This window comes from Paroedura picta, chromosome 1 (assembly GCF_049243985.1).
Source record: "Paroedura picta isolate Pp20150507F chromosome 1, Ppicta_v3.0, whole genome shotgun sequence".
NCBI lineage: Eukaryota > Metazoa > Chordata > Lepidosauria > Squamata > Gekkonidae > Paroedura > Paroedura picta.
Window position 1 is genome coordinate 54,436,853 of NC_135369.1, and position 15,898 is coordinate 54,452,750.

At 44.9% G+C, this 15,898-nt stretch overlaps 1 protein-coding gene across 3 annotated transcripts in view; it reads left to right on the forward strand.

Annotated features, from left to right (window-relative positions):
• The first annotated feature begins 2,031 nt into the window (after positions 1-2,031).
• Positions 2,032-15,898, forward strand: part of RPS6KC1 (ribosomal protein S6 kinase C1) — a 139,858-nt gene continuing 125,991 nt past the window's right edge. Inside the window, exons 1-2 of one of the 3 annotated variants that reach the window (XR_013231231.1) lie at positions 2,032-2,507; positions 15,025-15,060. Coding sequence is in view for 1 of the 3 variants with exons in the window: in XM_077338974.1 (XP_077195089.1) it covers positions 2,403-2,507; positions 15,025-15,060 (141 nt within the window). In the remaining 2 variants the exon portion in view is untranslated. Of the gene's footprint in view, positions 2,508-2,907; positions 3,013-15,024; positions 15,061-15,898 lie in introns of those variants that run through there. The other 2 variants (XM_077338974.1, XR_013231232.1) reach the window with 2 other exon arrangements.

The window sequence follows — 15,898 nt, forward strand, 5'->3', positions numbered from 1 at the left end:
ACAATACTGGCTGTTCAGCCTAGAACTCTGAAACCATTGTTGTTCCATTGTTCTGAACACATATTCATCTGAGGACTACATAAATCACAGTCCAAGATGAGAAGATATAGATGGTTTAGGCAACACTGCCCAATGTTTTTAATTATTGTTTTTATGCTTTTGTATGTTTAAAAATGTTTAAACAATTTTTGGGTTGAATGGTTTTTAAGATGTAGTTTTATTACATATGTTTTAATTTGTTAGCTGCATTGCTAACCCTCAAAGGTAGAATAAAAAACAACTGAAACCCCAAACAAACCTGACAAGTGCTTCCTGAAGTGAAGAACAGTAATATAATTTAACTAGTAATCAAGCCCGCTGTAATCTAAATACAGTGGGCGCTAGACCAGGGAGCCCCCGGCAGTCGCACGGAGCGCGGCTGCCGGGGGCTCCCTTTGTTAGCGGCCTGACGCTGCCGCGTCAGGCTGTCAGGCAGGGAACTCCTGGCCGCCGCACTCTGTGCGGCTGCCGGGGGTTCCCTTTGACGGCGGCCTGACACGTCGGAGGTGCTTTGCGCCTCCCAACGCGTCAGGCCGCCATCAAGGGAGCAACTGTGAGCCATGCTCTGTGCGGCTGGCAGTTGCTTCCTTGTCAGCAGGGTGGGAATCGGCCGGGCCAATCTCTGATTCTACAATGAATGTTTGGTATAGGTCAATGGTATGCACTATAGTTGCACTTTTGGTATGCCAACAGCTGAGATCGCAGGGTGTACTTCCCATTTTCTTATTCTGAAGCTACACTTCCTAGACTCAGGTATAGGAGTATGTTTGCACTGATTGACAGACAACACTATGCTATTATTTATGTTGAGGAGCCTGAGTATAAGAACAGGTTTTGGTTTAAGGCCTGCAAGTAAGGACTCGGTCTATAATCAAGAAAAAAAGTTACTAAGGTACTATGTATATCAATCAAGATTCTCATTTTTCCCCAACAAGGTGCAGAGAAGTGCATTCCTTTCTCACTATTGCATCTGTGGAGCTATACTGCAGCTTCCCCCTCCTAGCCTGACTACTGCAGCCATTCATATCCTCACTGTAGTAGGGTTTTGACACTTGCAACGTTGTAAAAGGATTATTATTATTTAATTTTTAATTTTTTTTTTTTTAGACAGCCCTTCTCCAAATAGGTCTCAGGGCGGTTTACAACATAAATAGGTAAATGAAGATTTCTTTATAGCCAAATGCAAATAGAGGGTAATAATAGTTGCAAAGTACATTTTGGGTTAGGCAGGACTATTTTTTACATTTTGTTACCAAGTACATTTAGGCCACCATGTATTGAGTCTGCCATGAAAACACTGGAGGGCCTCACCCCAAGGGTCAGACATGACCCAGTGCTTGCACAGGGGACACCTTTACCTTTTACATTCTTGTCATTTAGTTCTGGCATATACTATTTGCAATGCTATATTTTACCCCTGAAATGTGAAGTATGAGAAATGTCCCTTGAGCAGGTGCAGAGTCCATTTTAGACAGGTTAAGAGCTTGACATTGCACACTTAAAACAGGGCTGCCAGCTCCCCCACCCTGAGAGAAGGAGCAGGTTTACCAGAACTGATACCAGGCTGAGAAACTTCTGGAGATTTGGGGATGAAGTTTGGGAAGGACAAGGACCTCAGTGCCACAGAGTGCACCTTCCAAAGCACCCGCTTTCTCTGAGGGAACTGATCTCTGTAGCCTGGAGACAAGCTGTTATTCCAGGGATTCCCAGGTTCCACCTGGAGATTGGCATCCCCATTTTAAGTACCTTTTTTGTGAGTATGCCCACTGAACAGACCTGAGTAGTTCCGGTTAGGAAGGCACAGGTGAGTTTAGATCACCTGGTTTGAATCTCAGCCCTGCCATGAGCTAACATGCAAACTCCCTCAGCCCCAGCTGGAGGACAATGCACGTGAACTGCTTTGAACTGTGTCAATGTTAATCATTATTCGAAACGAGCGGGAAGCGCCTCCTGCTCAGGGAGGTGCTGGGGCTTCCGAGTCGCAGCCTCTCTCTTCTCCCCGCCTAGGCATTCAGCTGCGCCCAGCGGCATCCCTGCCTTGAATGGAAGACTCGCACCGAAGCCTTTCCTTGTGCCTTGACGACAGCCGTCCTGCTCCTTCTGGCCACGCTGCCCCCGACCCGAGCGCGCCTCTCCGGCCCTTTCCGCGGCGCGCTGCGGTGGGCGACTGGCCGCCTTGCCGAAGAGGCGCCAAACGGCGCGGGGAAGGGCCTGGCTTCTGCGCAGCTGCTTCCGCCGCCGGCTTCGGCCTGACCCGGGAGTGCATCCGCGGCTGAGCGGCGGCGGCGCCGGGGAAGCAGCAGCAGCAGCAGCAGCAGCAGCAGCCACCGCGGCAAGGGGCCGCCGGGACAGCCGCTGCCAGGATGATCTCCCCGCGGGATCGAGGCGGGGAGGTGGCCCGGTTCTACACGGTCACCGAGCCCAAACGCCACCCCCGGGGATACACCCTCTATAAGGTCACCGCGCGGGTGAGTGTGCTTTCCGTCTCCCGCCGGGGAAGGCAGGGAAGCCCAGAGAGGCGTCCCCGGCAGCCCCCCTTCAGTCAAAATGGGAGCTTATTTATTTATGTGCGCGTGTGTGTGTGAGTGGAGGGAGGATCCTCCCAAATCTTGTCGATGATGAGAGTTTGTGTTTTTTTTTGGGGGGGGAGGGGAATAAGATTGTAAACTCCCACTAGTACTGGCCACTAGTAGTGGTAGGAGAGTAGGGTGGCCAGTTCCAGGTTGGGAAACTCCTGGAGATTTGGGGAAGGAGCCCGGGGAGGACAGGGACCTCAGTAGGGTACAATACCGCAGACTCCACCTTCCAACGCATTTCTTTTCTCCAGGAGCACATCTCTGTAGCCTGGAGATGAGCCGTAATTCTGGGTGGGGAGGTCTCCAGGTTCCACCTGGAGGCTGGCATTCCTATGGAGTAATGATTTCCCCCACTGGAGGGAGGAAGGCATGGACCCTCTTTCTAGAAGGTCTCTAGGTAGGTAACAACCGTGTGCACCTAGTGAAATTTTTGTTTTTCCAATATTAGCGCTCCAAGGCTTCCCTGACTGGCAGCAGCTTGTCAAGGTCTGAGACAAAGGTTTTGCTCTATTCTGCGGCCTGAGATCTTTTAAAGTAGTGATGTCAGAAAAGAATTGAGCCAAGCATGTGCTCTGCCATTTATTTCTTTGCTGTGCCACATTTGTGGCTGGATCTGTTGTGCTATGACCTCATACCTCCTCACACCAGTCTTAGATCTGCTCCCCCACCATCGGATGGCCATTACTCCCCCACCCCCAAGCTACCCTAGATCTGCACATAGACGGCAAAAAGCATAGATCCTTTCACTTCATCTCAATTTCTGGTGCAACTTTGGCTCATTTTATAGGATGGAGGGATCTTCTTTCAGCCTGACCCCATTATTGATCTGGCTAGGGAAAGCAGTATCCCCTCCCCATACACACCTGCCTCTCTGAAAAAGAGGAAAGTGGTACTCTTACCCTTATTAGTTCCTGATTTCTTGTGTGGGTGAGTGGAGGGTGTGGGGAAAGAGAAGCATATTTTTAGCTGTCATGGTAAGGGAGGGAGGAATTCTTACAGCAATAATACTGCAGTCCTCAGCTCCACTGAGCACGGCAGGAGGGAATTTCTTTTCTTTTAGAAAGAGCACCCTGTGTTTGCTTGACACAGGGGTCCAGTGAGAAAGGACAGGCACCATCTTAGCACAGGGGTGTTGAGCACGCACTGTCAGTGCTCAGATGATGAATGGGTCTTGTCTCTAAAGGGCACAAAAGGTTACAGTTGAATAGCTCATCTGTTTTGTAGACAAATCCTTGAGCACAGAGCCATGTCCTCACCAATGCACCCCTGAAAAAGAGGAACAGTCTGTATTGTATGCAAACTCAAATATGTCCCATTTGGAGGCTGAGATACTGATAATTTCTTCCATGCCTTTTTCCTTCTATTGCCTGAAGTTCATAACTTTACAACACCAAGTTTATAGTATGTGCTGTGGTCGTCAACTCCCCCTCCCCCCCATCTTTTTTTTGGCACTGATGGGCCTTGTAGCATGCAGAAAGGGTGGAGACTGATGGATTTCAGGTTGTGACATCTCAGCAATTTGTTTTTCTGTAATGATGCAGCAGAAATTTGTGAAGCACTGCCAGTTTAAGCAGTCACCCTACGTCCGTGCTTAAGCAACAAAGATTTCTTCTGTGATTCATACAAAGGGTATAGTGAAGCTCCCAGAGAGTCATTTTTGTCTGTAATTCATGGACAAGTCATAGGCCATGGTGGAATTGTAGCTTGTTATTTCCTGCCACAGTCTCACCATACATATTCATTTGCTTAATTTCAATCCCAACTTTCTCTCCAGTGGGTACCTAAAGCAGTTTATATCCTTCTTCAGTCCTGGGAGGTAAGTTAGGTTGTGACTCACCCAAGGTCTCCCACCAAGCTTTCATGGCAGATTGGAGAGTCAAACCTCGATCTCCTAGACTTTAGTTTAGCACTCTGACCACTGCATAACATTATCTATGTGTGTTAGGTGTCAAGAAGATTCCAGTGGCCTACCACAGCCCCTGCAAGACAATCACCTGTGATAATTTCACTGCCTTGGTCATTTCCTCATTTGAGTTCATTTGCACTTCTTGGCTTCTAACAAGAGTCCAAAGAGCTTTTCTGCAATTACTTGGAGAAATTGAAATCCAACAAAAGTTGTGAATTTTCACATACCCCAAAGACAGTTTTCTCATGGTTGGAGAAGAGTAACTTCTGTACTCTGTTTACTTGAATATGTGTCAATGTGATGCCCTATCCAGTTTGGAAAGAAATGTCAGGCCGATGCTTGATTCAGATGTCACTTTCTCCACATGGGTAGGGAACTTGGCACATACACACTTATTCTTATCCAGTAAGGAAAGTATAAATAAGTAAAAAAATAGAAAGACTGTACACATCTTTGATTAGATTGAGACTGAGGGAGAAGCATTATGTCCCATGAAGGGAAAAAAACCTTATCTAGTTTGTTAGTTGCAGTACAGTCTTTTGCCACCAGATTTTCTGTGTCATAGAATCATAGAATCATAGAGTTGGAAGGGGCCATACAGGACATCTAGTCTAACCCCCTGCTCTACGCAGGATCAGCCCTAAGCATCCTAAAGCATCCAAGAAAAGTGTGTATCCAACCTTTGATTGAAGACTGCCAGTGAGTGGGAGCTCACCACCTCCTTAGGCAGCCTATTCCACTGCAGAATTACTCTGACTGTGAAAATATTTTTCCTGATATCTAGCCTATATCGTTGTACTTGAAGCTTAAACCCATTACTGCGTGTCCTTTCCTCTGCAGCCAACGGAAACAGCATCCTGCCCTCCTCCAAGTGACAACCTTTCAAATACTTAAAGAAGGCTATCATGTCCCCTCTCAATCTCCTTTTCTCCAGGCTGAACATTCCCAAGTCACTCAACCTATCTTCATAGGGCTTGGTCCCTTAGCCCCAGATCATCTTTGTCGCTCTCCTCTGTACCCTTTCAATTTTATCTACGTCTTTCTTGAAGTGAGGCCTCCAGAACTGCACACAGTACTCCAGGTGTGGTCTGACCAGTGCCGTATACAATGGGACTATGAAATCTTGTGAATTTGATGTGATGCCCCTGTTGATACAGCCCAAAATGGCATTTGCCTTTTTTACCGCTGCATCACACTGCCTGCTCATGTTTAGTTTACAATCCACAAGTACCCCAAGGTATCGTTCACACACAGTGTTACCTAGAAGCGTATCCCCCATCCAGTAGCCATGCTTTTCATTTTTCCTGACCCAGATGCAGAACTTTACACTTATCTTTATTAAATTGCATCTTGTTCTCATTTGCCCATTTTTCCATTGTGTTCAGATCTCGTTGAACTCTGTCTCTATCTTCCGGAGTATTTGCCAGTCCTCCCAATTTGGTGTCATCTGCAAACTTGATGAGTAGTCCCTCCACCCCCTCATCTAGATCATTAATAAATATGTTAAAAAGTACCGGTCTGGTCTGTAGTTTCCCGGGTCATCCTTCCTCCCTTTTTTGAAGATCGGAATAACGTTTGCTCTCTTCCAGTCCTCCGGGACATCTCCAGTCCTTAAAGACGTTCCAAAGATGATGGACAAGGGCTGTGCAAGTTCTCTGGAAAGTTCTTTGAGTACTCTTGGGTGCATTTCATCCAGACCAGGGGACTTGAACTCATTCAGTGCAGCTAAATGCCTCTCAATAACCTCTCTATCCATGTTAACCTGCCACCCAGACACTATCCTTTGGCTACGGCCATCTCTAGATGTGCCTAAACACTTTGACCTGTGTCGTCTAGCTGGAGCAAGTGGTAGTTACTCCTTTGATGAACATGGGGGAAGGACTACTCTAACATAAGGGTCTTCAGCCCAAGAGACTGGTCTCGACCAGGTGGAATGCTCTTTTCAGCCATGGTCTTGACCTTGTGGAAAGTTTCCCTGAGTGAGATCAAGGCCCTCAACAGTTCTGGAGGGCCTGCAAGACAGAGCTGTTCTGCCAGGCCTTTGGTTGAGGCCAGAAAGGAAACATTGGGGAAATGCTGACTTCCATGCCTAAGAACCCCACCTAGAAAAGACTGACTTGCCTGATATAGACTACCCCCTCAATAAGACTTTTAAGGAGGTGGTTTTTAAAAATCGCCTAATTTAAATTTATATGTTGTTTTAACTGTATATTTGTATGTTATATATTTGTATCCCGGACGAGCCCCCAACTTTTTTGTTTCATCAGACTGGAGAGAGGTGAGTAGCGGGGTACCTCAGGGCTCAGTGCTTGGCCCGGTACTTTTTAACATATTTATTAATGATCTAGATGAGGGGGTGGAGGGACTACTCATCAAGTTTGCAGATGACACCAAATTGGGAGGACTGGCAAATACTCCGGAAGATAGAGACAGAGTTCAACGAGATCTGAACACAATGGAAAAATGGGCAAATGAGAACAAGATGCAATTGAATAAAGATAAGTGTAAAGTTCTGCATCTGGGTCATGAAAATGAAAAACATGCCTACTGGATGGGGGTACACTTCTAGGTAACAGTGTGTGTGAACGAGACCTTGGGGTACTTGTGGATTGTAAACTAAACATGAGCAGGCAGTGTGATGCAGCGGTAAAAAAGGCGAATGCCATTTTGGGCTGTATCAACAGGGGCATCACATCAAAATCACAAGATGTCATAGTCCCATTGTATACGGCGGTGGTCCCCAACCACCGGCTCACAGGCCGGTGCTGGGCCGCGGCTCCCTCTCCCCGCCCCCGTCCCGCAGTAAGAAACTTCCCAGGCTGCAAGCAAATCGGCTGCAAAAGCGGCCAATTAGCTTGCAGCCCGGCAAGCTTTGTTTTGTGGGAGTGGGGGAGAGGGAAGCAGGTCCGCGCATGTGCGTTTATGCCATGCGTGGACACAAACGCACATACATGTTTTCAGCTACACATGGCGCAAATGCACATGCACGTTGCATCTGCACATGGCGCAAATGCGCATGTGCAGCTGCGCGTGCGCAGCCGCACGATCACCCTCCCCAGCACTGCCGGTCCGCAGCCTTAGAAAGGTTGCGGACCACTGGTATACGGCACTGGTCAGACCACACCTGGAGTACTGTGTGCAGTTCTGGAGGCCTCACTTCAAGAAGGTCGTAGATAAAATTGAAAGGGTACAGAAGAGGGCAATGAGGATGATCTGGGGCCAAGGGACCAAGCCCTATGAAGATAGGTTGAGGGACTTGGGAATGTTCAGCCTGGAGAAAAGGAGGTTGAGAGGGGACATGATAGCCCACTTTAAGTATTTGAAAGGTTGTCATTTGGAGGAGGGCAGGATGCTGTTCCCATTGGCTGCAGAGGAGAGGACGCGCAGTAATGGGTTTAAACTACGATATAGGCTAGATATCAGGAAAAAAAATTTCACAGTCAGAGTAGTTCAGCAGTGGAATAGGCTGCCTAAGGAGGTGGTGAGCTCCCCCTAACTGGCAGTCTTCAAGCAAAGGTTGGATACACACTTTTTTGGATGCTTTAGGATGCTTAGGGCTGATCCTGCGTTGAGCAGGGGGTTGGACTAGATGGCCTGTATGGCCCCTTCCAACTCTATGATTCTATGTTTTATTTTGTGGTTCCCTGCCAGGAAGATGATTATTATCAGTGCATGCTCTGTGAAGAACTGTACATGGAACTTCTGTACAGCTGCTCTGTTTTTCATTCATTTCACCTAGGACACAAGCGAACATGCTACTTGAAATTGCTCTGTGAATGGTGAGAGCAAAAGTGGCATGTAGCAATTTATATAAAGGTTTAGATTGTTCAAGATGCTCCACTTGTATTCTTAGCTGTTTTGGCAACAGTCTTGTGAGGTACGTTAGATTGAGGGTTGAGACTGAGAGAGAAGGGCTTCTCAAGGGAGAACGGTTTCTCAAACTTTTCTTCTTAGCTTATTTCACTTTCTGGGTACCCCCTAACCCAGCACCAGCCATCTGTTCCACAGTAAAGCATGCAGAGATCCTGGCACGCAATCATACACATGCAATCTGCTGCTGCATGTGAAGAACTGTGGACTGAGGCACTAATTCAATAATGGCATTAGAAAAGGAAATAGAACTGTCACCTGTAACCCCTCTTCGTATCTGAGACGGAAATACTAATGGAACCACGTGGTCACAGTTTTGAAAGGAGGTTGGAATGATGGGACAAGTACAGAAGAAATTATTTCTTCCTGCTTCTGTGTGTAAAGGGAAGATGCTCCACTAGAAAACAGTGAGCCATGATTTGGTTGCGATGAGGAGCAAGATTGCACATGGTTCAGGATTTTTGGATGTGGTTGTCAATGGGCTTGGAGAAGCTGTCCTTTCAGAAAGATTTAATGTGTGGAAACAGGCAGCTAAAACTTTGCTGTGGAGGTAAACATTCCAGTGTGCCTCTATTAAAGGGACAGGGCTGTTTTTCACCAGTCTGTTGGCAATTTTCAATTTGTAGGTCAACCACAGCACTTGGAATTGTGCCTGGAAACAAAGCTGGAGTCTGTGGAACAATTTTAATATTGGCCAGGTGTGTTCCAAATACCTGCTTGAGAACCAGTATGGTGAAAAGATGAAAAGTGTTGCACTAGGATCTAATCTAAATCAATAAATCCCGAGCCTCTGGTGAGGGCGGTATATAAAGATAATAAATAAATAAATTTATTTTTCGATCCTGCCCTTGCCACAAGATACTAGGATACCTGAGTTCAAATTCCTGATCTGAGGTTAGTCATTCTCTCCCAGTCCAAAGTACCTCACAGGATTGTTGTGAGGAAGGACCATGCTGCCCTGAATTCCTGGAGGAAGGGTGATATTTTCTTTAAAAAAATGCCTTAATGACATTAAGTAACTTTGCTGCCTCATTCTGAATGCCTTGGTGTCCTCCAGGCAGTCTTCCAAGGTAAGCCCTTGTGCACTGATCTCATTGGCACGACGATGGATGGCAATATAGAATTGTTTTTTGTTGCCTGGTGGACTATGATTTGACTACTTCTAATTTGACAAAGAGTAAATTTTCTCTGCTGTAATCTTCCACAGAATAAAATGTGTACAGAGAATGTGACACATACTAGCCTTTAGCTTGACCATTGCAGTTGCAGTGTGGGGGTTGCAAAGGTCTGACCTTTTATTTTCCCTCTGGCTTCTCTGACCTGTTTCTGTCCATTTCTCGCAGCAGAAAAGGTAAGATCCTAGCCTAGTTGATTCTGGTTTTGGGTTTTGTTTTTTGCCTGATTCTTCCCCTCAGTTCTTTGCTATTGATGCAATTGTGCAAACTTGCCTTCAGCAGTCCTTGCAGTTGTGGGAGTTCCGTGGTGCCTTTCTCCCAAGAGATAATAAAGCAAGCAGGCTGATCCAAGAGAATGGTAGATGTTAATGCATTTTCAGGTCAGTTCAGTTCTTTCAGCATAACTGGGGGGTGGAAAAAAGATAATGTAGGGCAGACTTAGGAGACAGCTTGTGCAAGGCGTGTGTGCTGCACATAAGTCAAGATTGTTCCACCATGGAGAAAATTGCTCATATTTTGTGTTTGACCCAGTTGCATTTTATGTACTCTTCCCTCTCAAGTAAATAACAATACCTGCATTGAAAAGAGTTTGCTTTTCTTTCTTTTTTGTTTCTCCACCTGTACTGTCTCAGGCTTATTGCATCATGCTCCCTTGGCTTTATTTGGCTCCCTAGTAACCAAGGCTGATGTATCTTAAGCTTTGAATACTGCAGGGAAAAAGATTTTCTTCCCTCCACAATGAAGGCTGGAATAGTAGCTTTTGAAAGGACCATCCATATAAGGCCATCTTCTCTTGGCACAGACCAGAGCTAAATAGTTGTACAGAGCTCAGTGTTGGTGGCTCATGGTGCTGCTGGCATTGATTGTGGTTCAAATTTCAGTGCGTGCTAATTGGATTTAAAGCTTTTAACAAAGCCCTTGCTTTATTTCACAAGTGACACTCCATTCTTCTGTTCAGTGATCAAAAGGCAGTTTCACTTTCAGTTTTGTTCACAGCAGCCTATAGGCTGTGTCATTCAGCTTTGCATCCTATGATAAGTGGTCCTATGTAGTCACTGCATGTTCTGCTAAGTGTTCTTTAGCACCTATTTTATTATAGAATTTAATAGAAGAAGAGTTGGTTCTTATATGCTGCTTCTCTACCCGAAGGAGAAGTCTCAAAGCGGCTTACAGTCGCCTTCCCATTCCTCTCCCCACAACAGACACCCTGTGGGGTGGGTGAGGCTGAGAGAGCCCTGATATCACTGCTCGGTCAGAATAGCTTTATCAGTGCTGAGGCAAACCCAAGGTCACCCAGCTTGTTGCATGTGGAGGAGTGGGAATTAAATCTGGCTTGCCAGATTAGAAGTCTGCACTCCTAAACACTACACCAAGCTGGCTCTCATTAGAAAATGATGAATTCCTATCATTGGTCCAATTTAAAGTTGGGACTTAAAAAGATAAATTGGTAGTACCTTTACAGATGAAGATTCACTTGGCTTTGCTAAAATCTTTAAATCACAAGATACCATTATCTGATTCTCACAGACTTTCAGGCATATGAATCACAGAAGTTTGGTGGTGGTGAGGATAAAATACTACCCTTGCTCTAATCAGTTATTTGGTTTCTGTGGGCTCTACAGGATTTTCCCTCCAGAAAATGACATTTCTTCTTGCCTAATACACTGTTTGTTTTCAATTGCACTTTCTCGGAGCTTGCAAGATGTTCTGTGCAAGTTAGCCCTCTTGCATGGGATTTCCCCTCTCTACATGAGCTTGCCCCTTGTCACAGTTCCAGAAAGTAACTTCTAGTACAGTTCTAGTTTCCACATGAAGGGAAGCATAGAACAGGGGTCAGGTCAGCAACTTTTTCTTAATGAAAAACCAAATGACACCAAAGTTCAGAGCAAAGATCAACAGCCAGTATAAGGACGGCCATTTGCCCAACTGAAAAACTTAACATTACTGGTAATTGATATGTTAATTAATAACCCATAACAGTTTAGCAGCCCAAACACTAGTTGTCGCACTTGAATTACTGGCAACTGCTTACTATCATTTACTTTCCTGTAAAGCATCACTTGCCTTAGAATCATAGAATCATAGAGTTGGAAGGGGCCATACAGGCCATCTAGTCCAACCCCCTGCTCAACGCAGGATTAGCCCTAAGCATCCTAAAGCATCCAAGAAAAGTGTGTATCCAACCTTTGCTTGAAGACTTCCAGTGAGGGGGGGCTCACCACCTCCTTAGGCAGCCTATTCCACTGCTGAACTACTCTGACTGTGAAAAACTTTTTCCTGATATCTAGCCTAAATCGTTGTACTTGAAGTTTAAACCCATTACTGCGTGTCCTCTCCTCTGCAGCCAGCAGAAACAGCATCCTGCCCTCCTCCAAGTGACAACCTTTCAAATACTTAAAGAGGGCTATCATGTCCCCTCTCAACCTCCTTTTCTCCAGGCTGAACATTCCCAAGTCCCTCAACCTATCTTCATAGGGCTTGGTCCCTTGGCCCCAGATCATCTTCGTCGCTCTCCTCTGTACCCTTTCAATTTTATCGATGTCCTTCTTGAAGTGAGGCCTCCAGAACTGCACACAGTACTCCAGGTGTGGTCTGACCAGTGCCGTATACAATGGGACTATGACATCTTGTGATTTTGATGTGATGCCTCTGTTGATACAGCCCAAAATGGCATTTGCCTTTTTTACCGCTGCATCACACTGCCTGCTCATGTTTAGTTTACAATCCACAAGTACCCCAAGGTCTCGTTCACACACAGTGCTACCTAGAAGCGTATCCCCCATCCAGTAGCCATGCTTTTCATTTTTCCTGACCCAGATGCAGAACTTTACACTTATCTTTATTCAATTGCATCTTGTTCTCATTTGCCCATTTTTCCATTGTGTTCAGATCTCGTTGAACTCTGTCTCTATCTTCCGGAGTATTTGCCAGTCCTCCCAATTTGGTGTCATCTGCAAACTTGATGAGTAGTCCCTCCACCCCCTCATCTAGATCATTAATAAATATGTTAAAAAGTACCGGGCCGAGCACCGAGCCCTGAGGTACCCCGCTACTCACCTCTCTCCAGTCTGATGAAACACCATTGACAACAACTCTTTGAGTGCGGTTCTCTAACCAATTCCCTATCCACCTGACTATCTGAAAATCCAGATTGCAGTTCTTCAATTTATCCATCAGAACATCATGGGGAACCTTGTCAAAAGCTTTACTAAAATCCAAGTAAATGACATCAACCGAATTTCCCCGATCCAGCAAGCCTGTTACTTGGTCAAAAAAGGAAACCAGGTTGGTCTGGCAGGACCTGTTGGAGACAAATCCATGCTGACTTCCTTGGATCACCAAATTGTCCTCCAGATGTTTGCAGATCGCTCCCTTTAATATCTGCTCCATTATCTTCCCCACAACAGAGGTCAGACTCACTGGTCTGTAGTTTCCCGGGTCATCCTTCCTCCCTTTTTTGAAGATCGGAATAACATTTGCTCTCTTCCAGTCCTCCGGGACATCTCCAGTCCTTAAAGAGGTTCCGAAGATGATGGACAAGGGCTGTGCAAGTTCCCTGGAAAGTTCTTTGAGTACTCTCGGTTGCATTTCATCCGGACCGGGGGATTTGAACTCATCTAGTGCAGCTAAATACCTCTCGACAACCTCTCTATCCATGTTAACCTGCCACCCAGACACTGTCCTTTGGCTATGGCCATCTCTAGATGTGCCTAAACACTTTGACCTGTGGGAAAAAACAGATGTAAAATAGACACTAAGCCTTTCTGCTTTCTCTGCATCTTCCGTTAGAGTTTGTCCATCCACACCCAACAGTGGGCCTATTGCCTCCTTTACTTTATGTTTGCTCCTCACATAACTGAAAAATCTTTTCTTGTTACAATGGGCTTCCCAGGCCAATCTTAGCTCACTCTCAGCTTTGGCCTTTCTTATGATTGATCTACAGTGCCTAGTAACCTGCAGGTACTCTTCTTTAGAGCTCTGCCTTGATCTGGAATGCCCAGGCGAGGCTGATCTTGGAAGGTAAGCAGTGTTGGCCCTGGTTAGTGTGTGGATTGGAGACCACCAAGAAAGTCTATGATTACTACACAGAGGCAGGAAATGGCAAACCATCTCTGCATGTCTGCTGCCTTGAAAACCCTAGAACAGGGGTAGTCATTTGCTGGCAGGGGCTCATGGGAATTGTAGTCCTTGAACATCTGGAGGACCACAGGTTGACTACCCCTGCCTTAGAAGGTCACCATAAATTGGCTGCAACTTGATGACACTTGTCACCACCAAAGTATCACTGAGAAGCAATTCAGGCCCATAAAACAAATTCCTGTCATACTGAATACCTACTTTTCTGATATACCTTAATTTAAATATTTCACTTCTTTTGAAAAGAACCACATGCTGCAAACTCTGGCACAGAGCACTTAAAATGGCTTTAGGACAAATCTGCTTATTTTTGTTACTTTTCATGGCATGGAGGTAAACAGCTTCCTATTAAGCTGGTATTAAAAGTACAGGACACTTTTTTCCAGGTAGTTGACAACCCTGGTTACCTTCCAAGTTGAATGCAGCTATCCAGCCATGAAATACATCTGGCTTTATTTGTGATAACTCACATTGTTTTTTATGTCATCAATGAGTAGCAATGATTGCCTTGTGAATCAGTAGATTGTAAGATGAATGTGATATAGAGATTCCTTGACTACTTATTTATTTAGAATTTTATTATTATGCCTGTTCAAAACCTGGCAATTATATCTGTGCTCTAGTTGTTCCTCAAGAAATCCAAACATACCGAATTTATTTTTATTTGTTGTTGTTGTTGTTGTTGTTGTTATTATTACTCTTTATTCTTGTATGCTGCCCTTCCCTGTCTGGATCAGGGTGGCTTACAACAAATAGAAGCAATTTAAAGACATACAATAAAATATTAATTATATAGATTATTTAAAAAAATTAAAAACCACCTCTTCTGTTTCTGTCTGCCTTTCTCTTAGGGACCAAGGGTGGATTACACATAGTCAGTCAGTAAAATCAACAAAATGGGACATTCAATAGCCGATGCATTATGTATGTGGAAGTCTAGAACCACCAGAAAGAAATGAAATATAGCAGAAGTGTTCACATGACATATTAAGTGGTATGCATAGTAGGATCCTACTTACAATACGCTGTATACAACAATTTAGACCAGGCTTTCTCAACCAGGCTTTCGTGAAATCTTGAGGAACCTTGCACCGAGCCCCTCAGTCATAAAGGGGTAATTAAGATGAGTTAACATGTCCATGTATAAACTCAGTGCAATTGTGATGAGCCACCATATTATTTATGAGGGGCTGGCAGCTGAAATCTTGAACCCAGCAAGATTGAATGCTACACAGAATTTTTATTTGCATTAAAGGTCCATATACTCTTGCATTTTACAAGCACATTAAGCATTGGCAAATTCTCTGATTTTGTTTTTCAGATTGTTTCACGAAGAAATCCAGAGGATGTCCAGGAGGTAACGTATTTGTTTTTGCAGATGCTTTTTTAAAATTCTTGTTACTTTTTTAAAAAGGAGCATCATTGATTTCATTTAACAATTTTTAATATAGACGTGGCACAAGGAAAGGAAAATAAATGGGTCTTCTATGATAAGAGAGGATAGTCAGGAATCATTACTATAATCAAAATTTCAAGTTACCATCTTTTGTTGTATTTTCTGTTTGTGCTGTTAGAAAGGGTTTGGCTATTGAAGGCTAATATTCCTAATGGCTCAATTTCTCACTAGCCAAATCTCTGCTGTAGATTTTTTCTCTCTTTTCCCTCATGCTTCATACTTAACTACTAGTAATAATTGGTTTCAGAGGGCCAGCTTGGTGTAATGGTTAAGAGTGGCGGCTTCTAATCCGGTGATCTGGGTGGGTTTGATTTCCTACTTCTCCACATGCTGAGTGACCTAGAGTTAGTCACAGCGCTATTAGAAGCAGTTCTCACAGAGCAGTTTCTCTCAGATTCATCTATCTCACGGGGTGTCTGCTGTGGGGAGAGGAAGGGAAGGCGATCATAAGCTGCTTTGAGTCTCTTTTGGGCAGTGAACACTGTGATATAGAAACCAACTCTTCAGGGGGGAGAAAAAACTGAAGAGGGTGTGTGTGGGGGTGGAGGGTTTGCTTGTAAATTGATAACTTTGTCTCCTTAAGCAGAAGGCTCATACAGAACATATACCTTTTCTTTAATACTTTCTGAATGCCCCTGCTAATTATATTGGCAGGCACCACAGTATGTCTGACAACTGGGAATGGTATCCTCCCTGCACACCTGCTTCTACTGATGGTTTCCATGTTTTAAGGTTCAGT